Consider the following 24,946-nt stretch of genomic DNA (forward strand, 5'->3'; position numbering starts at 1 on the left):
GAAAACCTGAGGAGATGGGCAACAGTCTGGAGCAGAAGGTGTCTGAACTCACTGATGATGAGCCCAGGTGAGAGGAGCTGAAAAATCTGCCTTTGTCTATGGATCTGCCTGAGTGATAGTGGGTGTGTGAGATTTTGTGTCCATGAATCTGTGCATATGTCTGCATGTATTGTGTATATTTATCTACATGGTATTTAATAGTTGAATGTTCAGTGTGTGTGTGTGTGTGTGTGTGTGTGTGTGTGTGTGTGTGTGTGTGCGCGCGCACACGCGCGCGCGCACGCATTATGTATCTGACTCAAAGCCTTGTTTTAATGCACTTAGAACAAGTTATCATTGCTTGGCTTGTGGTGAGGGACTCTGGATTCATGCCTGTCATCATAAACACTGGCATCACAGCTGAGCATCAGGAGTGAAACTGTTATCTCTGCTCTAAACAAGAAGATGTCCCACCTCACCAGGAACCAAGGTTAGCTCAGAAAAGGCTCACATCTCTGCTCAGCAGCGGGTACTGGTGCATATGGGAGCTGAGTCTGTGGTGACACACTAATATGTGAGAGCTGATAGGTGTATTGTTTGGTTTTCTGTGTATGTGACCTGGTGCCTGGGATATTGTTACTGGTTTAATCACTGTGTATATGTATTGATATATGTTACTGGTTTAATACCTGTGACAGAATAGGCTTTACCGCATCAAGTAGGCTCCCATCCCCTGGAAGGGTGGAAGCCTGCCTCTCAGTAATAGGAGGGCAAGTGCTACTTGTTGCAGTGAGTGTATGGCTGGGTGTACATATGTATTTCAATGTTTGTTTTGTGGGACATTTCTTTTTACAAAAAAATACCTTTTTATTGATTTTAGAGAGGAAGGGAGAGGGAGAAAGACAGAAACATCAACGATGAGAGAGAATCATTGATGAGCTTCCTCCTGCACAACCTGCAGGTTATTGAACTTATAGACTGGGCATGTGCCCTGATCAGAATGGAACTGTGACCTGACCTCCTGGTTGATAAGTCAACACTGACCAACACTGGCCAGGCTCCTATAAGATTTTCTAATTGTTTGTGGTCTTGTGTTGCTTTTGGTGATATGTGTATGGCACTTGAGATATGTATATGTGGTGAGTTGAGTGTTCACCAGATGAGTCATGAGTCAGGCATGTTAGTATTTTTGTGGTTGAGTGGTCCATCATTGTATGTTGTGTTTCACTTAGTGTGTTACTTATGATTTGTAAGTATGTAGATATGTGTTTTTGAGCTGAACCACATATTTGCTATTCTTCCCTGAGAACAAGAACGTGGTCACAGGTAACTGGAATCCTCAGCTCAGCAGTGTGTGTGTGTGTGTGTGTGTGTGTGTGTGTGTGTGTGTGTTTATGGGTGTCAGAACTCAAGTAAGTTCTTACCTGTCCTTCCTCTCTGACACCATTAGCTGAGATAGCCACACTGTAAGCAACTCCCGGTTTCTTGAAACAAATCTGCTCTCATTTCCATGTACCAAAGTGTGAGACTCCCTCAGATCTCACAACTTCTTCTTTTCATTTTAAAATGTACTTTTCTGGATCTTATTCATCATTTTTCAATTTCCCTTTCCTCCTCTTTATGTTTATTAAACACCCCAAGAAAATAACCTGCAGGCATCAGGCTGTGAGAAATTATTGGGCTGATTCACCATCAAATAGTGGAGAGACTTTGGGAAAGTTATTTAAATTTTGGTCTTATTTTCCCCGTCTATAAAATGAAAAGAATTACACTTCTCTTACAGAGGCTCTCAGTAAACAGTTACTGTGTAAAATAAAGTTATTAAATTTGACAATTTATTGTGAGTTAGAAGCTATATAAATATAAAGGGATGGTATTATCTAATAAGAGGTTTCAGAATTTTGGACAACTTTGAGTCCTCACAGCTCTAATGTAATACCTTGTGCTTGGCTCCCCTAATGAAGCAAAAGGAAGTTTCCCTGTGTAACAATTAAGAGCATCGGTCCTGATCACAAAGATATGTTAGATAGAACCCCTTGAAGTAGCTAATACTTGGTGATTTTTATTATGTAAAAAATGATAATACATATATCAAAGTTTATACAATATATTACACATTACATACAATATACATAATGATATACTCATGTCTGTGTGTCCTTCTAATCCCTATTGCATTACTGTGTGCCTATAGAATTAGTATCACTTATGTTTCTATTTATTAAAAACTAAAAAAATGAAAGATCACAAATTTTTAGTGCAGCTTTAACAAGGTTTTAAAATCTGGGAATATAAGGTTGACATGAGAATTTCATTAGGAAATGTAGGCAAGTCCTCAGGCTAATATGCAAATGTTGTACTAAATGTTCAACAATATTATTAAAGACAGTATGTGGACTACTTTGGTTTTGGAGATATTCTGGCATCAAGTGGTTTGAAATGGTCACCCATTTGAGACAGTCCCTGAGTTTATAGCTGTGGGTCAGTGAGACCCGGCACATTCACAGGAGGAGTGTGAAAATGCTCCAAGAACTCAGTCTGGAAGTCTCACACTATTTTTTAAGGCACTAACAACCAATACGAGTTTCTGGGGCTCATCTTCTGTTTCTGCCACAGTAAATTATTAGGGTTGGCTCGAGCTGGGTATAGAAATTATCTCAGTCCTTAGAAGAGGTCCTGACACAGACTTGATGACAAAAAAACATTTTAAAATAAAAAGAAGAAGTTGTGAGATCTGAGGGAGTCTCACACTTTGGTAAATGGAAATGAGAGCAGATTTGTTTCAAGAAACTGGGAGTTGCTTACAGTGTGGCTATCTCAGCTAATGGTGCCAGAGAGGGAGGACAGGTAAGAACAGGTAGGTAATGATTGCACAAAACAAAGAACCCCTTCTTGCTACTGTATGATGAGGTCTTGTGACTACTTTGGGGGTGCAATGTTTTACTGGAGCCAGACTAGGAGAGAGGGAAGATGCACACATCCACAGGTGTGAGAAATTAATATAAAAGTTTTTAAAAATGAGTGGGTTTCCCAGGGAATGATAGTATGAGATGTGATGGTTCTGTTCCTCCTTTCTAGGTTCCTGAGATTTCCACACTTTCTTCATCCCCAGCAGACAGAGGAGCAGCATGAGGCCTGAGAACCAGAGCAGCGTGTCCCAGTTCCTCCTCCTGGGGCTCCCCATCCCACCAGGGCAGCAGGGCATGTTCTTCACCCTGTTCCTGGGCATGTACCTGACCACGGTGCTGGGCAACCTGCTCATCATCCTGCTCATCAGGCTGGACTCCCGCCTGCACACACCCATGTACTTCTTCCTCAGCCACTTGGCCTTCTCTGACGTTTCTCTTTCCTCTGTCATTGTCCCAAATATGCTAATGAACATGCAGACTCAGCAACACTCCATCTCCTATGTGGGATGCATTTCTCAGATGTATTTCTTCATATTTTTTGTTGGTCTTGACAATTTTCTTCTGGCTGTGATGGCATATGACAGGTACGTGGCCATCTGTCATCCCCTGCACTACACCACCATCATGAGAGAAGGGGTGTGTGTGTTGCTGGTAGCTGGTTCCTGGATTATCTCCTGTGTCCATGATTTGCTACACATTCTCTTATTGGTCCGACTGTCCTTTGGTGCTGATAATATCATCACCCATTTCTTCTGTGACCTCGCTGCACTCCTGAAGCTGAGTTGCTCAGACATATCTCTCAATGAGCTGGTCATATTCACCGAGGGAGGAATTATTTTCTTCCTTCCTTTTGGTGTAATTTTGGGCTCCTATATCCGTATAGGGATCATCATCCTGAGGGTGCCCTCCACCAAGAGACTCTTTAAAGCCTTGTCTACCTGTGGCTCCCATCTCTCTGTGGTGCTGTTATATTATGGGACAGCTGCAGGTGTTTACTTTTTCTCCTCTTCCTGGGGTCCTAAAAACATAATTGCTTCAGTCATGTATACTGTAGTTACCCCCATGCTGAACCCCTTCATCTACAGCCTGAGGAACAGAGATATAAAACAGGCCTTAGAGATGTGTGTCAATAGGGTTAACGTTTTTAACTGGAAATCACTAAATTCTCATGTTGCTGTCAGGAGCACAGTGAGATAGATCTCCTAAAATTATTGTATGTTTCACATTTCCATAGAACATGCCTTCTATTGTCTTGTACAAATTTGTTACTATGTCACCTAAGTAATATTTGATTCTTGGATTGTTAATAATTCTTTATTCCCAATTGATGTTTTTCATTTTTTCATCATCTTTTATAAGACATTTGCAAAATCTTATGCAGAACATGTTGCACAATTATAATTTGTGTATTTGTCTCTGTTTTGCAATGTCATTTTTGCTTATGTATTCTTATTTTATGTTATAAAAACTCACTTATTTAGCATCATATTCTTCCTCTGGCAAACTTTATATATTGGTTTATTTATTTTTTAACTAATCTTTTATGCAGGGTTAGTTGGCTTCAAGTTTATTGTGCACATCTCTTCCCACTGCACAAACAATTACCTCATGTTGGCAGACTGCAATCAGCCATGATGAATAATTACATATGAAAATTGGTATGTACTACAAAGCAAGGCTGTTAAAAATATACTTTTCAAAAATCCATTTAAGCCAAAACCGGTTTGGCTCAATGGATAGAGCCTCGGCTTGGGGACTGAAGGGTCCCGGGTTCGATTCTGGTCAAGGGCATGTACCTTGGTTGCGGGCACATCCCCAGCACTCTCTCTCATCGATGTTTCTAACTCTGTATCTTTCTCCCTTCCTCTCTGTACAAAAATCAATAAAATATATTTTTAAAAATGCATTTAAGAGCATACCACTTTTTTATAATTAGGAAAATGTTTTTAGTAATGGGTCCTACCTTAACACCTAATCTACTTTTCATATCTGTCCAATTTTTAGAACACCATTTATTGAATAAACTGTCTTTACCCCATTGTATGTTCTTACTTTCTTTGTTGAATATTAATTAAACATATAGGAGAAGTTTTATTTCTGAACTCTGTATTCTGTACCACAGATTTATATGTCTGTATTTATGCCAGTGCCATGCAGTTTATGTTACTATTAGAGGCCCGATGCATGAAGATTCATGAAGAATGGGCCTTCCTTACCCTGGCTGCCAGCACCACCCTTTCTCTGGCTGGAGCTGCTTTTTAGTTCTGGCCCAGAGCCTCCTTTCCACCTTTCCATGATGCCCAGACGCCCTGAGCAGCTGGGGTAGTGCGGAATGCTTGTAATGTAGCCATGGCAAGAACTCAAGCATCCACCCCACACTTGGTCACTCAGCACCAGCATATGCAAATTAATCCGCCATCTACAGCTAAGTTAATTTGCATGCTCACTCCTGATTGGCAGGTGGACGTAGCAGAGTTATGGTCAATTCACATGTTTCTCTTTTATTAATGCAGATGACCTTGTATTATAGTTGATATTAGATAGTGTGATTCTTCAAACTGTGCTCGTCTTTATCAAGTTTGCTATGGCTATTCAGAGTTTTTTGTGATTCCATATAAATTTTTGAAATATTGTTTCAGTTTTCTGAAATAAACTATTCATACCTTGATATGAATTGCATTGAATCTATAGATTGTTCTATGTACTCTGGACATTTTAATGATGATAATTCCTCTTATTCATAACATAGTACATCCTTCTAGATATTTGTATCTCCAATTTCTTTCTTTAGTATCTCACAATTTCCTAGTACGAATCTTTTACATCATTGTTTAAACTTATTCCTATGTAATTTTAAAAAAATAACATGTATGTTAAAAATAACATACACACACACACACACTGAGTGGCCAGATTATTATGATCTCTGAATGCATAATTATCTGGCCACTCAGTAAATATCCTATATAATAAAAGGCTAATATGCAAATTGTCCCCTCAACCAGGAGTTCGACAAGCAGGAAGGATGGCCAACCTCCCATGTTCCCTTCCCCTGGCCAGGATGGCCGGATCCCACCCATGCACGAATGCATGCACCAGGCCTCTAATTTATGCCTATATACACTGATTGCCCAGATTATTATGATCTCTGAATGCATAAAAATCTGGTCACTCAGTATATATAATCTTTATTGTTGAAAGTATCACAAATGTCCTAATTTTCCCCAATTGATTTCTCCCATCCTGCTCCTGCCTCACTACCTCTGACATTCAGCAACCTATAGTCTGTGTCCATACGTTATGCATTTACAAATATGAGTTCACTGGTTGATCTCTTCCCCTCCAACTCTACCGTACCTTCCCTCTGATGTTTAATAGTCTCTTTAATGTTTCTGTGTCTCTGGATCTATATTTGTTTATTGGTTTACATTTTTCATTATATTCCACATATGACTGAGGTCATGCGATACTTATCTTTTTTCCACTGGCTTATTTCACTCAGCATAATGCTCTCCAGGTCCATCCATGCTGTTGCAAATGGTAAGAGTTCCTTCTGTTTTACAGTAGCATAGTATTCCACTGTGTAAATGTACCACAGTTTTCTTATTTCTTTGTTAAATATATTTCTATTTATTTATTTATTTATTTTAAATAAATCTTTATTTTTCATATTATTACAAATGTGTTCCTCTCCCCCCACCCTCAATTACTCCCCTCCACCAGGCTCTCACCCCACCCTCTGTCCTTTCCCCATTCCCCATTGTCCTCATCCATAGGTGCACAGTTTTTGTTCAGTCTCTTCTCGCACCCCCACTCCCCTTTTTCCCAAGAATCGTCAGTCCACTCCCCTTCCATACCTCTGACTCTATTATATTTACCAGTTAATATTGTTCATCAGATTTTTTAATTCCCTTGGTTTTTAGTTTCACTTGTTGACAGTTACGTATTTGTTGTTCATAATTATTATCTTTATTCTCTTCCTCTTCCTAAATAACCCCCTTCAGCAATTCATATAATTCTGGTTTGGCGGTGATGAACTCCTTTAGCTTTTTTTTATTTGTGAAGCTCTTTAGCTGGCCTTTGATTCTGGGTGATAGTTTTGCTGGGTAGAGTATTTTTGGCTGTAGGTTCTTGCTATTTATCACCTTGAATATTTCTTGCCATTCCCGTCTGGCCTGCATGGTTTCTGTTGAGAAATCAGCTGACAATCATATGGGTGTTCTTTTATAGGTAACTACCTGCTTTTCTCTTGCTGCTTTTAATATTCTTTCTTTGTCTTTTGCTCTTGGAATTTTAATTATGATGTGTCTTAGTGTGGTCCTCTTTGGATTCCTTTTGTTTGGGGTTCTGCATGCTTCCTGGACTTATAAGTCTAATTCTTTCCCCAGGTGGGGGAAGTTTTATGTCACTATTTCTTCCAGTATTCTTTCGGTATCTTGTTCTCTCTCTTCTTCTGGGATCCCCATAATTCTGATGTTGGTTCGCTTGAAATTGTCCCAGAGGTTTCCTATACTATCTTCAACTTTCTGGATTCTCTTATCTTCTTGCTTCTGCAGAGGAGTGTCCTCTGGCTCTTTGTGTTCTAAATCTTTGTCTTGATTCTTGCGATCTTCCAGTCTCTTTTTAGGACTCTGTGTAATATTTTTTATTTCAGACAATGTTTTCTTTATTTCTAGTTGATCCCTTTTTATTTCTAGTTGATCCCTTTTTATTTCTAGTTTGTCCCTTTTCATATCCTAATAGGTCTCATTTATTTAATCGGCCTTTTTTAGGATATTCTTGAAAAGCCTTATAACTGTAGTTTTGAACTCAATTTCCATTCTTTTCTTTTCCTCTATCTCCTTCCTTTGTGTCCTGCCTCTTGTCTACATTTTAGTTGTTTCCCTGACTTGATGGAATAGTTTTGAGTGCTAGGTGTTCTGGTAGAGCCCAGTAGCACAGCCTTCTCAGTTACCTGCGGTAAACAGTCTTGGTGTAGCCCTTTGTTGTTAAGCCTTGCTTATTGTTGGTATCACTGGGAAGAGTTGATCTCCAAGCCAATTGCCTGTGAGAATCAGCACTGTCTCAGCTAGGAGTGCTTCTGTGCTCCACTTGGAAGGGGTAGAGTCTCAGGGTGGTGCAGACAATCTTTGGTTCCCTGTCAGTCTTGCCTTAGAAAAGTCCTGTTCGCGGTGAGTCTTGCATAATTGATTGCAGGTGCGTGCAACTCTTTAGAAAAGGTGCAGACAAGCTTTGGATTCCGGCCAGTCCCTCCTTAGAGAAAACCAGCCTCTGGGAGAGCTTCTGTGCTCAGCTTGGATGGGGCAGAGTCTCAGGTTGGTGCAGACATGCTATCTCCTGCACACCCCACAGCGGGGATCTAGCCTGCAATTCAGGCATGTGCTCTTAGCCAGAATCGAACCTGGGACCCTTCAGCCCGCAGGCCAACGCTCTATCCACAGTATCACAGGCTATGACAGTACCAATTTTTAATCCACTCAATGTTGATGGGCACTTAAGCGGTTTCCAAATCTTACCTATTGTAAATTGCCCTGTTATAAATATAGGGTTGCATAGATTCTTTCTGATTGGTGTTTCTGATTTCTTAGGATATATTCCTAGAAATGGGATCATTGAGTCAAGTGGGAGTCCCATTTTTAATTTTTTTTTATTAAATTATTATCTGTGTACATATTTTAACATTGCCCCCCCTCCCATGCGTACCCCCCTCCCCGAAGTTTTGTGTCCATTGGTTATACTTATATGCATGTATACAAGTCCTTCGGTTGATCTCTTATCTCCCCCAGATCTCCCTACTCTCCCCGCTGTAATTTTACAGTCTGCTTATTGCTTTACTGTCTTTATATCTGACTTTTGGTTTGTCAGTTTATAATGTTCTTTAATATCCATAAATGAGTGAGGCCATGTGGTATTTCTCTTTCATTGACTGGCTTATTTCACTCAGCATGATGTTCTCCAATTCCATCCAGGTTGCTGCAAATGATGAGAATTCCTTCTTTTTTATGGCAGCATAGTATTCCATTGTGTGCAACCCCTGTGGAGAACAGTGTGGAGTTTCCTCAAAAAACTGAAAATGGAACTCCCATTTGACCCAATAATCCCACTCCTAGGAATATATCCCAAGAAACTAGAAACACCAATCAGAAAGGATATATGCAGCCCTATGTTCATAGCAGCACAATCTACAATAGCTAGAATCTGGAAACAGCCTAGGTGCCCGTCAGCAGATGATTGGATCAAAAAACTATGGTACATCTACACAATGGAATACCATTTTTAATTTTTTGAGGAAATGCCATACTGTTTTCCACCAAGGCTGCACAAGTTTCATTCCCATCAGCAGTTTACTATGTTTCGCTTTTCTCTATATCCTTGCCAGCATTTGTTGTTTGTTGATTTGTTGATGATAGCCATTCTGGCAGGTGTGAGATGGTATTTCATTGTCATTTTTATTTGCATCTCTCAGTTGATCCCATTTACAATAAAAAAAGAAAAAAAATTTAAGATACTTAGGAATAAACTTAACCAAGAAGGTAAAAGTCCTGTTCTCTGAAAACTAGGGGGTGTTGAAAAAAGAGGTAGAGAAAGACATAAATAAATGGAAGAATATTCTGTATTCATGGATTGGTAGAATCATCATTTAAATGTTCATACTACCCAAAGCAATCCATAGATTTCATACAATCTCCATTAAAATACCAACAGTATATTTCACAGACAAATATTCCAAAAATTTATATGGAATAAAAAAAAAATACCCCAAATAGGTGAGCTATCTTGAGAAAAAAGAACAAAATTGGATGGAACACAAAACCAGATATCAAGTCATGCTTAAAATATATTTTCACTGATTTCAGATAGGAAGGGAGAGAGAAAGAGAAATAAAAACATCAATGATGACAGAGAATCATTGATTGGCTGCCTCCTGCATGTCCCACACTGGGAATCAAGCCCACAACCCGGCATGGGGCCTGATCAGGAATCAGGCCATGATATCCTTGGTTCATAGGTCATCTCTAAACAACTGTGACAAGATGGTGAGGATTTTCCTAGGTAAATTTGTGATGCAATTATAAATGGGACTAATTTCTTAGTTTCTCTATCTTTTAGTTCACTATTGGTATATACAAATACAACTGATTTTTGGATCTTTATCTTGTATCCAGCTACTTTCCTGAATCCATTGATTAGCTCTGATAGTTTCTTTGTGGAATAATTAGAGTTCTCTATATACAGTCACATTTGCAAATAATGACAATTTTACTTCTTCCTTTCCTATTTGAACGCTTTTTATTTCTTTTTGTCTGATCGCTGTGGTCAGGACTTCAGTACTATCCTAAATAATAAAAGTTTAATATGCAAATACACCAAACAGCAGAATTACTGGTCGGTATTACATGCACTGACCACCATGGGGCAGATATTCAATGCAGGAGCTGCCCCGGGTGGTCATTACACTCCCACAGGGGGAAAGCTGATCAGACAGAATCCAGGCTCATGGCTGACCACCATGGCAGCACTAAGGAGCAGTGAGCAGGTGGGCGGTAAGGAGAAAGGGATCCCTGACTGCAAGTGGGATGTCTGACTGCCAGCTTAGGTCTAGGTCAGGGGAGATCAGGCCTAATCCAGCAGAGGACATCCCCTGAGGGTTCCTGGACTGAGAGAGAAATGTCTTAAGCTAGCAGGCAGACATCCCCTAAGGGCTCCTGGACTGCAAGAGGGCATAAGCCAACTTGAGGAAAACCCCGCCATTGGTGAATGAATTTTGTGCATCGAGCCTCTAGTGTTAAATAAGAGTGGTGAAAGTAGATATCCCTGTCATGTTCCCAGGTGGGGGGAGGGGCCACAGGAGGTTTGCCAGCCGGTCCTTTTCCACCAATCAGGCCGGTTCACTGGCCTCAGTGGGCAACATAGCTACCCGTCATTATGGTTATTACCACATTCTGGTGGTTACAGTGTTCCGATCACTGGCCTTTTATATATATAGATATCTAATGCAGCCATAATATATTTAAACTTATATTTTCCACATTACTATGACTTTATTCAATACATCTGTTTCATATTTATTATCTTATCTTCCTCCCTTTTGATTAAATATATATTTTGTTATTCCATTACCCCTCTATTTGCTTATTAATCTTAAATTATTATCTTATAATTCTTGTCTGTTTTTATGCAAAAATTACATGTCACCTTTTACTTAATTTTTAATTTTTTAATTATACTTTACTATACAAAACACAAAATTTACCATTTTATTGAGTTGAGGTATACAATTCTGAGGCTTTAAGGGCATCCATCACCAATATCTCATTCTAAAACTCTTAAAGAAAACTCTATAGAACATCAATGCAATTGAGTATTTTGCAACTATGGAAAAATAGGAACACACATATCTATGGATCAATATGAAGAAATATAAGGATATATTGGTAAATGGGAGGAAAGCAATGTGCAAAAGTATACTTATAACATGCTACTTTCTATGTAAAAATGAAGGGGAAATAAAATATGCATGTGTCTTCCCATTTGAGCAAAAAGAAACACAAGCAGAATTAATCAGAAACTAATAAGATTGTTTACCTACAAGATGTGGGGCAGAAAAGATTGGAGATGAGTAGAATTATTTGTATTGTTTGACCATGTTGTCTTTTGTCACTAAGAATAAATAGGAGGTGGTGAACAAAACAAAATAAAACAAATTAATCTAACCATATTTCAAATTAACACTGTAATTAAAGGGTGAAATAAAATAAATTCCTAAGTAATTCTATAGAACAGACCATGTGATTTTTATAGTTTTGTTTTGTTGTGTATTGATTGGTTTTATTTTTTTGTTTGCTTCATCCCCTTAAAATGTAGCTCTACCAGATTATGTATTTCTATTTTAGTCATTGCTTTGCTCCCTCAACTTATACTGTGACATTTAAAAAGTCTTTAATAACTATCTATTAAAAAGAACTAATTAATTAAGTCACTTAATTTCCCAGTGCTTATTAAGTGCCCTGCCATTATTGGTGATATGCCCTAATATTTATTAGAATTTTGCATGTATTAGGCACTGTGATAAGAACTCTAATAAACATTGTCTCATTTAATTCTAACACCCTAATAAGGCAGGTACTATTCTTAACACTTTGCACTTAAAGACTCTGAATGCTGTAGAATTAAATTATACTGTTCAGGAGCTCACAGTAAGTGGCAGAGTTCAAATTCAATTCAAGACCCTACAGACTCCATCCTTTCATTTTCCTACCATTTGAGTGAGGCCCAGCCCCTGCCTTCCAGGTGCCTTTCCAGGTAGCAGGGAGACCTGCTGAGCTTCATAGGAGGCTTGTGTGAGGAGCTACAAGAGCCTTGCTTGTGATAAAGGAACAGGCTTATTCTACAATCATGTACACTTGAGAAGCCCAGATTGACCTTGGCTTCTCCTGCCATCCACCTGGAACCACCAGATTAGATAGAAAGGAGCCCAGAGATACATTGTCTTCAGGGACTGCAGTGACGCAGCCCCTCTGTTCTCTGCACAGGCTTCTCCCCAAGAGGCCAGCAGTAATTTCTTCAATTAGTCCACATTGGTTGTTTCTCTATTGAAGATCCTAGGTATTTTTTCCCCGTGTCTTCTTTCTGGTATAAATAAACCACTCTTGCCCATTGTTCTGTTGCTGATAAACAGACAAGCAAATTTATGAAGGTCCTTGGGCCATGGAGGCTGCATCTTGTCATGTAGCTCCCCAGTCTCTTGGACAGAAAGTGAAGACTAAGGAAACAGCGCAGAACAAAAGGTATTTGAGATTATCAAAGACTAGCATAGGTTAGAATGGGCCAGAATTCTGCCCCTATAAACATGTGTGTGGGAACATGACACTAGGTTTGTGTGTTCTGTGTATTTCTACCTGTAAGTGTCACTGACACACATGGATGTGCACTGATCAGGCCAGGCTGAAAATCTTTGAGCAATGCGTGTGCTTTAGTGGTTATGTCTATGCTATCTATGTACTGTTTGTGTGATTCTGTATGTTGCAATCTGAATATATGTGACTGTATATAAGTGCCTACATGTATGTGCTTCTGTTATGTGTTATTCTTAAGTTCTTTATATGACTGTGTATTGTGAGCATTTTGCACATATGATTATTTATGTGTGAAACAGTTTTGTACTATGGCCATTTTCATCTAGGACATACATATATCAGAAAAGAAACAGCAAATTATTCTTCAACAATATGTGTGCTGGGTGTGTGTGTGTGTGTGTGTGTGTGTGTGTGTGTGACAGAGAGAGAGAGAGAAAGAGAGAGAGAGAATAGAGAAACCGAGTATATGTATAGAAGATGTGTATATATTGTTTTTAACAAACTCACACCTCTACTAAATCGGGGTTTGAGTAGAAGAGATAGGGAGAAAGTAGAAAGTAAAAGCTTGAAACTCTAAGAGCGTGTGTGTGTGTGTATGTGTGTGTGTACCCATGTATGGAACAGTCTCCCTTTCTGATGTTCCTTTGGACTCAAGACCAGAACATAGCTAGGCACTTACAAACTGGATCCACATTAAGTCTATTGGGGCCATTGGACTGTGTGGGTTGAATGTTTCAGTATTGCCCCAGTGCACTGGGTTCATATTTCTCACTCTGGCCTTTAGCATTATCCATATTTATACTTAGAGAACATGGCAGCCTCATTAAGTGTCCTGGTTTGGGTGTCCTCAAAATCTGCTATTGTCCTCCAATAGCTTTGTGGCCTTACATTGATCTCTTTGAGGCCAGAAGCCTTAAACATAAATGAATAATATTAGCGCCTGTAAATATTGCTGGCAACAGTTTAATACGTATCAGGCACACAGTAAGCAACCAGTCACTGAAGCCAGTGTATACTCTTCTTCAGATGGAGGCTGACTTTCCCGGCTGCCCATCCAAGTAGCTCCCCAAGAGAGAATACTTGTCAGCTGGGACAGCAGGCCCGTGCCAAAAATCCTCTCAAACCTTGGTTTACGGCTTCATCACTGAGCACAGATCACACTACCATTTACATACAAGATGAAGGTTCCCTTCCCGCTGACTAGCTCCCTGACACTGCAGTGCCATGCCTGCACACATCAGGTTTTCTGGTCCCCCAGCACCCACACTTCACCTCCAGAGAAGCCAGAGCTCTTAGTTGAAGTCTCACCCAGCAATTGTCAATGAGCAGCGAAGCTTAGTAAAGAGTGAGGTCACCAATTTCCTCCTACTGTCCCATTGTCCCTGAGAATCACCCTAGTCTGGAACAAGAATCTACTGTCAAATGTGAATTCCCATGTCTTATGTCAGTTTCCTCTTCCAGGCATCATAAAATATGGGTATTTTAACTCTCCCCTGCAAAGAAATGAGAAGTGTCTGTTTCTAATGAGAAGAGCCTTGGGAGACTTCTCTTTGACATCAAGTTCCACCACCAAATACACTGTGTAAGTGACTTCACTTCTCAGGTTAGTAGAATGAAAAATAAAAGTCTCTGTCTTCTCTCCTTTCCAGACACAAAATACATATAGACTGCTTGTAGTTGAAAGTATGTGAAAGCTGTTTGCAAACTATAGGCTGTAGGCATATAAATGGCTGTAGGAATGAGTGATGGGCAAATATCTGAGTTGGTGATTAAGGTAATATAGAGATCCTCTTTCAAACACTGAAATAACATGCCTCAAAGGCCTGACTATGTTGATTAATTAAATACAGTGAGGTAGATTATGTTCAATGGGAGCTTAGACAATAAAATAGATACAATGGGGGGAAATGAAGACTCGTGGTTACTGGCCATGTGATGATGAGCTGATTTAGTAACATTTCTTAGTTTCAGCATACTTGCATATGCACAAACATTACATAAATATATATACATATATGCAAAAATCCCTTCCTTTTGCCTTCATACAGTTGCATACATGTTCAATAAATGTCAATTACATTAAGATTGACATTGGGAAATAGATTAATCAAGTAAATATTAACTTTAATAGGTATCACCAATCTTATAGCATCTATCAATTCTCATGTCCCTAGGTGCCTTACTGCATTTGAAATCTCAGATATGAGCTAATTGATTCACTGAAGATAGATTCAAAGAAATGAACAACGAAAATAGGTAAAGAAAAAATATTTAAATCCAAATTAAATAAATTTATAGATAAACACAACTTTTAGACCAGCCACCTGCTTCTTTCTAATGCCCACCTCACATTTCTGGTATATTAGGTTCCTAAAGATCAACCCAATATTAAACACACACACACACACACACACACACACACACACACACACACACACAGGATTTATCTGGACATTCACACTGGCCTGAACATGTCAGATGACATAGCTGTGCCCTTACTACATAAAGAACTCTGCTATAATATCATAAATCTCATGGGATCATTTAATTCTTCTACAAACCCTATGGGTAGGAATTATCATGCTTATTTGATAAAAATTAAAAAATCAGGCTAGAAGGTAAGCTGTTGAAACCAGCTAGAAAGTGATGGAGTCAGAACCCACAAGATTTCAGATTCTCAGATACTCAGAACCAGTTCATGAAGAGGCGATTCCTTAAAATGTGAGCTCTGGAAGGAAGGGACTTTATCTTATTTTCTCCAGAAAATAGGTCAGTGTCTAACATGTTATATAAATATATAAATTTCGTCTGGTTTACACTGAAGGGCATTTTGTGGACCAATGGAGGTCTGATGGCTCCCTCTTGATCTTCCTATGATGTGAGAGTGAGGATTCGGCAACAACATGTGAGAAATACCTGAAGAATTTCTCCAGAGAAAACAGATAACCCAATGGTTGGCCATTATCACTATTTATCTGAGACATTTCTAATATTCCTTCAATCTATGCAAAAAGAAGGGCAGCATGAGAAGGGAGAACCAGAGCAGCGTGTCCCAGTTCCTCCTCCTGGGGCTCCCCATCCCACCAGGGCAGCAGGGCGTGTTCTTCACCCTGTTCCTGGGCATGTACCTGACCACGGTGCTGGGCAACCTGCTCATCATCCTGCTCATCAGGCTGGACTCCTGCCTGCACATGCCCATGTACTTGTTCCTCAGCCACTTGGCCTTCTCTGACGTCTCCTTCTCATCTGTCATTGTCCCTAAGATGCTCATGAACATGCAGACTCAGGATCAATCCATTTCCTATGCAGGGTGTGTAACCCAGATGTATTTTTTTATATTTTTTGGTTCTTTTGATACACTTCTCCTCGGAGTAATGGCATATGACAGGTACGTGGCCATCTGTCAGCCTCTACATTATACCACCATCATGAGGGAGGAACTGTGCACATTTCTGTTGGCTGGATCTTGGCTCCTCTCTGGTGGCATTGCCCTGTCCCACACCATCCTCATGGCTCAATTGTCCTTCTGTGCTGACAACATTATCCCTCACTTCTTTTGTGACCTCGCTGCCCTGCTTAAGCTCTCATGCTCAGACATCTCCCTCAATGAAATTTTTATCTTTGCTACTGGGGGATTGATCACCATCCTGTCATTTACTGGGATTCTGGTCTCTTACATCCGCATTGGCGTCTCCATCATGAGGATCCCCTCTACCAAAGGGGTCTGCAAAGCCTTATCCACCTGTGGCTCCCACCTCTCCGTGGTGTTTCTGTTCTATGGAACAACTATGGCTCTGTACATTTTCCCATCATCAAACAACTCCAATGGCAAAGACATAATTGCCTCAGTGATGTACACAGTGGTGACTCCCATGCTGAACCCCTTCATCTATAGCCTGAGGAACAGAGACATGAAGGGGGCTCTGGGGAAAGTTTTCAAGAGGGATATCCTTTTTGCCAAGTGACAGTCTAGGGCAGACTCATTAGTCAACAGAGCCAAATATCAACAATACAACAATTGAAATTTCTCTTGAGAGCCAAATTTTTTAAACTTAAACTTCTTCTAACACCACTTCTTCAATGAATCCAAAAGTTGATTATTTGATAAAATTGATAAACCTCTAGCTAGACTAAGTAAGAAACATATAGACTTTTACAAAGCACAGCAGGTGGTTCAGGAAGTTGTAGGAAGGTCAGAGCATCAAGCTTGGGGCATTGGAGCTGTAAACAGACCCAAACCACCCCAGATCCATAAGCTACAGGCTGAGGTGCATGCAGGCCTTGTGAAGTCTGGGGAGGGAACAGACTCTGTTCCTTCATCTGTAAGATAGTCATGGAGCACCAACAGTGTGCCAACAATGTACAGCAGACACCAACCTCACTGTTCTCACAGAGTTTATGTTCCCATGGGGAAGAGGTCACAGGACACCAACAGAGAAGTGCCTCAGCCTTATTGAAGAAGGGGAGGGCGGGCCGGGACCAGTTTGGCTCAGTGGATAGAGCGTCGGCGTGCAGACTGAAAGGTCCCGGGTTCGATTCCGGGCAAGGGCATGTACCTTGGTTGCGGGCACATCCCCAGTAGGGGGTGTGCAAGAGGCAGCTGATCGATGATTTTCTCTCATCGATGTTTCTAACTCTCTATCTCTCTCTTCCTCTCTGTGAAAAATCAATAAAATATATTTTTTTTTAAAAAAAGAAGAAGAAGGGGAGGGCGGTCAGACCCTTTACCAAGGGTTCTCTGTGATGGAGGCTCTCTGCCAGCCCCTGCTCAGTGACCAGGTCTGCCACTGCCATGATAGCAAGACTTGAGGTCTGGGTATGAGGCTGGCCTCTGGATGGGCAGGAGCTGGCACAGGAGTCCAGCCCCTTGCAGGCATGTTGTGGAGAAATGTGAGAAAGGAAAGCCCAGGCCTTTGACTCAGCATCATCTCCTCCATCCCAGGCACCTTGCTGGACCTCATTTCTGTCAGCCTCTGCACTTTATTGACATAAAGCCCTTGGTGATTTATGTGCAGCTCAGCCTGTCCAGATTGGACCTGGAGCACCACACCTACCTTCTCCTGGCCCAGATAGAGTATCCAGAATCTACTGAGGCAAAGCATGAGGGACAGGAAGAATGAGGGGTTGGTAAATATGTGCATTGGAGGAGGTGGGGGAAGGGGTTATGTCACACTTGTAAAAGCCTCCAGAGGCTGGAGCTGGGCCAGGAACAACGTGTAGCCTCAGATATTAGGCAGCAGTCTGAAAAGGCTTCCTGGGGTAGAGTCTGGGGTGAGAGTTCTCTTAAAGGAAGTATGATGTTTTTCTGTCTTTGCAAAGGCAAATGGAAAGCCATTCATCTTGGTAAACCTTTCTCCACTTCCATTTTCAGTGCCAGATTTAAAACACAGTCAGTCTGTCACCAGTCCCAGAGACAGAGCCAGCTACCATGCCAGTTTCAGCAGCAGTAGCAAGTCTAGGGTTATTCCACAGCTAGAGCCAGTACCACCAGCTCTGCCACCTATTCAAATTAGAACTAGCAACAGTTTTAAGTTAGAGCCAGTCACAGAGCTAGTATTAGCTCCATCGCCCTCTCTAGCACCAGCTTAGAACTAGAGCAGCTCCAGAGCCAGAGTTGGAGCCATCTCCAGAACTGTTTTCACTAATTTTTATGGGGTACAGGAAAAAGGAGAGATGGAGAGATCAACCAAAGGACTTGTATATATGCATATAAGATATCCCATTGACATAGTCAATAGGGGGGTGAGAGCATGTGCTGGGGAGAATGAAGGGGGACAGGTCAAGGGGGGGAAGGATTCATATATAATACTTTAAACAATAAAGAATTTTTTTTTTAAAGAGAAAGAGAGATTAGTGGTGGCTCCTAAAGGATGTCAATGGGAAAGGACTCAAAGAAACTCTGTGGAGTGAGGTCAATGCTTTGTGTACTCATGTGTATTTGTTCAAATGGATTGACAAGTTCAGTAATATCTGAGCATGTAAAGTATATATTATAATAAAATATAAGAAGAATGTAGACTATTTAATATTCTTTCACCTTCATGAGTTAAAACACACACACACAAGAGTAATATGTGGTGATAAAAATAAAGAGATTTACCTTTGGAGGAAATTATTGGAAGAGGCATGATGCAGGATTATTTCTCTACTAGAGGCCTGGTGCATAAAAATACATACACTGCTGGGGGTCCTTCAGCCCAACCTGGGCTCTCTCATAGTCCAGGAGCCCTCAGGGACAGGAGACAACACAGTGATCAGGAGAAGGCTACACCCATCACACCTCTGCTGCTGCCACTTCCAGTAGGGCAAGTCTGGGTGGCTGGGCAGCTGCCAGTCAAAGCTTGCCTGCACCTTGGGACAGCTATGGGCAGCAGTGGAACTAAGAGGTCTGTGGAATTCCAGAAGCTTGGGGTGCACCTGCTGTCCTAGCAGGACTGAGGGAACTGGGCGCTGCCATCTTTGAGGAAAGGGCTGTCAATTAGCATATTCTCCTTATTGGCTGTGGGCACCACCATCTTTGTGACTGTGTGAGGGTTAATTAGTATATTCCCTCTTTATTAGATAGGATTTTAGGGATGTATTTCTTTGGAACTCATCAAATAGTGCTTAATGCATGCCAATTTTTCTATATGTATGTTATACTATCTTTAATAACTATTTATTTTTTAAAAGCACCATTTGTATCTACCCATAAAGTCCTTCAAATTCTGCCTCTCTGTCTTCTCTTAAAATGATATAATCAGACTTTTATGCTTATGGTTTTACTAAGTTTCTACAGTTTCATTTTTATGTGTACACATCTCTACTTCTGTCTCTCTTTCTCTGCATGTGTATATATGATATTTACATATGTATGCAGGAGACCAGGATTTATAGAAACTGTAGCCATTCCTCAGTGTCCCATTGTGATGGTGGGATATAATGCCCCTCAATCTTTTCTTCAGAGAGTGAAAGTATTAGCGTGTTTCTGGTATTCTTGAAATAGCACTGGGTTCAAAAACAAGAGAGATTCACTAACACACTCAACTTCCAGTTCAGTTTATTATGAACTTGGAATTGCATTTTCTCTAATGTCAACTGAGAAGACAAACACCTTTTGGAATCACCCTCTCCCAGTAGCTGCTTCGTGGTTATTATCATTGTTCCTCTAAGGATGAACTCTCCAAGTGCTATCAACAAACAGTTTTCCCCTCAAGGGAACAAAAGGCAAAAAAGCAATTATTCCAGTTTGTCTCTAATTTGGAGGTAGGGGAGAGAAGAGGGTGTGAGTTGGCCACCCACCACCACCTGGGTTTTCTACTAAATCTATTAAGGTAGAACCTAAATCCATTGCTCAGAGTGTTAAACAAGTGCATGTCTGCATCTCTATCTTATTTGGGTTTGAACCAAGGATTCATCTCCCTGCTGTGATGTACTTTGAAACCCTGAGAGACTCCACCTGCTTCGCTGTATTGCATGTCTTTTAGAGAGAAAAAGTGGAACCTTCCCATGCGGCAGCTAAAGGTGTAAGTGCTCATCACCTAAAAGGCCATATCAGATCAGGAGTGGAAATCACTATTCAGTAGTGTGATTGCATGTGTTTGTGTGTTTGCGTGTGTCCAATGTAAGTTACTGATCTCTAGCCTGTCCCTGCAGCACCTCACACCAAAGTATAACAGAGAGCTCCAAGTAGATTAATTTATCTCAAATTCATCATCCATCTAATTTTCATGGAATAGAAAAAACATACTTCCTCTTGCTTATCATTCATCCCCCATTAAGTCTAATTGGTTTTTCCTCCAATTTTATCCCAGTTCTGTAATGATCTTCATCTTCTGCCATAATCCAGTGTAAGCAGGTATCACTTTTATACCTGAATTACTGCTATGTCATCATAATATTTCTTCTAACACTCTTGCCTTGCTATAATCTGTTCTCTGCCCAGGAGCCAACATAATATTTATATATTTGCATTCATTACTTTCCTTGAAGATTTGCATGAGTGTCCTGTTGCTCTGAGAATAGAATACAAACTTTCCATTATGGCAGAAAAGACCTGACATAATCTGGTTCCCAGACAAATCTCCAAGCTCATTACGTTCCCATGCTGATATTCTCCTGAATTTTCTCTGTTCCTCAAACAACATACCCCCGGCTTCTCCACCTGACTAGAATGACCATTTTTATAATCTCCACATAACATGTGTTATTTTTCAGGACTCATCTTAAAGAACACATAAGGTTTTCCCCCTCCCCACCTTAGCCTCTTGTATTTGGACAATATATATAAAAATTGTGAATGTATATCCTCCTACTCCATTTCTAAGTTTTATCCTTCAGATATACCATATTTTCCGGCGTATAAGATGACTTTTGAAACGAAAAATTGGGAGTCTATCCCGAAAAATGTCTCGATATGCCGCTAAACGAATTTTCCAACTCGATCCCGCACCAATCACTGCAAGGCTGCTCAGACCGCTTCTCTAACTCAGCCAATCCAAGCAGGCTTTTTATGTATGCAAATTATACATGTTCTGTACCCGAAGCTACACTGTATTCTAGTAAAAAGCCTGCTCAGATTGGCCAGAGTCAGAGAGGCGGTCTATTATAACCTTTGAACCTTTGCTTGTTGTGATTGGCTCACCGTGGTACATACAGTTGCAGCACAGGAACGTTCTGTGTAGACAAAGCTGCTGTATCAGACAAAATGTACGATATATCACAGTATGTTCGAAAAATGTCATTCATTAAAAATTTAATTAAAAAAAGAACTGGTGTTGCCTTGGAAGTGGGGGGTAGTCTTATACAGCGAATTTAGGCCTAAACCTATGTTTTAATTGTAAAATCAGGGGATCGTCTTATACGCCAGAAAATACGGTACACTAAAGTGACCAGATTATTATAATCTCTAAACGCCTAATAATCTGGCCAATCAGTATAGACTGACCAGAGAGTTTGGATTTTAAAACAAGGTTTTACATGTATAAGAATTGCATTGTGCATAGGTAGAAAGAAGCAGAGGACTTACTAGACAGAGGCTGGGGGCACTATCTCCTGGTCCCTTGATATATCAGGATTTGCAAGCTTTCCCTTATACATAAATATGCTGAGTGGCTCTAATTTAAAAGTGTTCAGAGATTGTAATAATCTGGCCACTCACTATGTGTACTACCCTGTTTCCCCGAAAATAAGACAGTGTCTTATATTAATTTTTGTTCCCAAAGATCTGCTAGGTCTTATTTTCGGGGGATGTCTTATTTTTCCATGAAGAATAATACGGTACACATTTACTATTAAATGAAAATAAAGGAAATTTATTACTCGTATACGGTATGGTAGTACGGTAGTTGTCAACACAAACCAGACAAACTGTGAATCCTACAGTATCAAGAATTTACTCATTTATTCATTGACAATCATGTCATCATCTTCTGGAACATCATCATAACAATCCAATTCCTGAATTTCCTGGTGAATTTCTTGTGACTTCATTTTTTTCAGAATCAGTGGACCAAATCTCTCATGTTTAGCCTAGGGGGGGGCCTTATTTTGGGGGATGCCTTATATTTCACTCAGAAGGAAACCTGTATTTTTGGAGGATGTCTTATTTTTGGGGAAACACAGTAATGTGAAAATGGCATATGAAGAACGTTATTGGTGAAATATTGTTAGAAACAGAAGAATATTAGAAACGACCAAAATGTCCACCAGACAGATAGTAAGCTCTTTCATTGTGGTAGGTAAACTGATTACTATTAACATGAGAATGACTAGGGAAACTGAATGTGCAATTCATCTTGGGTAGCATTAAATTAACAGGACTTTTAATGTAATAGACTACAGAATGTATTTTAGAGATAATTTCAGTCAAATTGGAAGAATTGGTAGATAATGTAAACTTTAGTTAACCCACAAAATGAATTATGATTCCTACAGTGAGACAGTTTCTCGGCTCTCAAAGAGAAGGATCTTTAGATTGAATATTTACATAGTATGTGGACTCTATTTTTTAATAAATAGATCATGCTCTTTTCTTGCCCTATTATTTTGTGAATGTTCATATGGACAAGTCTGAGACTAATTGACTCGAAAAAAGTAGAAAGAGAAATGATAATAGTGACAAAGTATAAGTGTTAGAATCTGACAAGAAAAATATCATTTATGAGTCAATGGCATAAAACTTAGGCTAGGAACTGTAAAATAAAAAAAATTAAAAAAATTAAAAAATTAAAAAATAAAAGGTGGACAGTTACAAACTTTATTCTTTGGCAGATCCAAGATATGAATGGGGAATTTCCTGGTGTTCTGAGAACTTAAATAAGAGTGATCTGGTAAGAACTGTGGGGATAAGGTGGGAATTTGGAAGAGAAACAGACTTTTTCTCCACATTCCATGATGATTCATTTCGAAAGAGTAATGATAGACTGAAAATATTGAGGAGTGGGCAGGGATTTTCTTAAAGGAAGGACTGAGGGCTATGTAATAAACTATTTCTCTAGATTTATCATGTAATATGTGATGTTTCCAACCAACTCCTCAAATTCTGATTTCTGGAAGATCCAGTGTTGTCTAATCTTCACCCAATCCAAGGATATAAAGCATGGTATAAGAAGAATTAATGAAATTATCTGATTATAGAAAAATATAAGAAAAAGCCAAAAGCATGTGTGAGAAGCATAGGAAGGTTAAGAAAGGACAATGAACTCTGGCATGGCCCTTTAGTGTTTCTAATAACTAGTTACTAACCTACTCTTTCCCCTCATTGACTAATCTCAGATTTCTGTCATGAATTCCTAGAATCCTCAAATTTGAACCTAACCTGACATGATCATCATTCTGATGGTTCCTGGTTTTTCCAGAAGAGATTGCATTGGTTTCTAGGTGGACATATACTATCCTGATATCAGACCACCATTAGCCCACTAGTGGGCAAAATGCATGAGTTATTCAGGTTAAAATTCATGTACTCACTAATTGTCTTGTTTCTATTATTTGTAGTCATTAAGGGTGCACATTTTTTCACATCTCTATATATTTTTTTTGCAACTACAGCAAAACAGAAGACCATGTGGAGGAATAACCAGAGCAGTGTGTCTGAGTTCCTCCTCCTGGGGCTCCCCATCCGGCCAGGACAACAGGACATTTTCTTTGCCCTGTTCCTGGGCATGTACCTGACCACGGTGCTGGGCAACCTGCTCATCATCCTGCTCATCAGGCTGGACTCCCGCCTGCACACGCCCATGTACTTCTTCCTCAGCCACTTGGCCTTCACTGACATCTCCTTTTCATCAGTCACAGCTCCAAAGATGCTCATGAATATGTATACTCGGGATCAATCCATCTCCTATGGTGGATGCATTTCTCAGGTGTATTTCTTTATATTTTGGGGAGATCTTGATAGCTTCCTTCTCACCTCAATGGCCTATGACAGGTATGTGGCCATTTGTCATCCCCTACACTATACAACCATAATGAGTCAGAGCCTGTGTATTTTGCTAGTAATTGTATCTTGGATCCAATCCTGCGCTAGTGCTCTTTTGCACACCCTCCTCCTCGCCCGTCTTTCTTTCTGTGGAGACAACACTCTCTCGCACTTCTTCTGTGATCTCTCCACCTTGCTTAAGCTGTCCAGCTCAGACACCACAGTCAATGAGCTGCTTATCCTCACTGTGGGAGTGGTGGTCATTACTGTGCCATTCATATGCATCCTGGTTTCTTATGGCCGCATTGGGGCCACCATCCTGAAAGTCCCCTCCACAGAGGGCATCTGCAAAGCCTTGTCCACATGTGGGTCCCACCTCTCTGTGGTGTCTCTGTACTATGGAGCAATCATTGGGCTATACTTTTTTCCTTCATCCAACAACTCCAACAACAAGGATGTCATTGTGGCTGTATTGTACACCCTGGTCACTCCCATGCTAAATCCCTTCATCTACAGTCTGAGGAATCGGGATATGAAAGGGGCTCTGGGAAATATACTCAATCGAAGAACGTGCTCCCCACGATAAGCACTGTTCTCTCTGTTCATTGGATATAAGACCGCTCATCATCCACGTGCAACATGAACATCCTTTCCTCTCCTAAATCTAAAAGATTAGAAAGGATCTGCCAGTAATTTAACTATCTACCAGAGCAAAACTCAGCACCTTTAAAACTAAAATACGTACTTTATACTAAATGCATCTTCCAAAATTTCCAGTATACATTGAAAAATTACTAAAC

At 40.2% G+C, this 24,946-nt stretch overlaps 3 protein-coding genes across 3 annotated transcripts; all 3 read left to right on the plus strand.

Annotated features, from left to right (window-relative positions):
• Positions 1 to 3,107: 3,107 nt before the first annotated feature.
• Positions 3,108 to 4,085, plus strand: LOC311630268 (olfactory receptor 1J4-like; the record flags this gene model as incomplete). Its single annotated transcript, XM_084899134.1, has 1 exon — positions 3,108 to 4,085. The coding sequence occupies one exon, from the start codon at positions 3,108 to 3,110 to the stop codon at positions 4,083 to 4,085; it is 978 nt and encodes a 325-aa protein (XP_084755260.1).
• An 11,683-nt stretch (positions 4,086 to 15,768) lies between these two features.
• On the plus strand, positions 15,769 to 16,710 carry LOC311630352 (olfactory receptor 1J4-like; the record flags this gene model as incomplete). The annotated part of the gene is made up of 1 exon (XM_084899260.1): positions 15,769 to 16,710. One exon carries the CDS (start codon positions 15,769 to 15,771, stop codon positions 16,708 to 16,710), a length of 942 nt encoding a protein of 313 aa, XP_084755386.1.
• Positions 16,711 to 23,790: 7,080 nt separating this feature from the next.
• Positions 23,791 to 24,732, plus strand: LOC311630351 (olfactory receptor 1J21-like; the record flags this gene model as incomplete). Its single annotated transcript, XM_084899259.1, has 1 exon — positions 23,791 to 24,732. One exon carries the CDS (start codon positions 23,791 to 23,793, stop codon positions 24,730 to 24,732), a length of 942 nt encoding a protein of 313 aa, XP_084755385.1.
• Between the last annotated feature and the right edge of the window lie 214 nt (positions 24,733 to 24,946).

Source organism: Pipistrellus hanaki (genome assembly GCF_964339955.1).
Source record: "Pipistrellus hanaki genome assembly, chromosome: 11".
In the NCBI taxonomy this organism is placed as follows: Eukaryota; Metazoa; Chordata; class Mammalia; order Chiroptera; family Vespertilionidae; genus Pipistrellus; species Pipistrellus hanaki.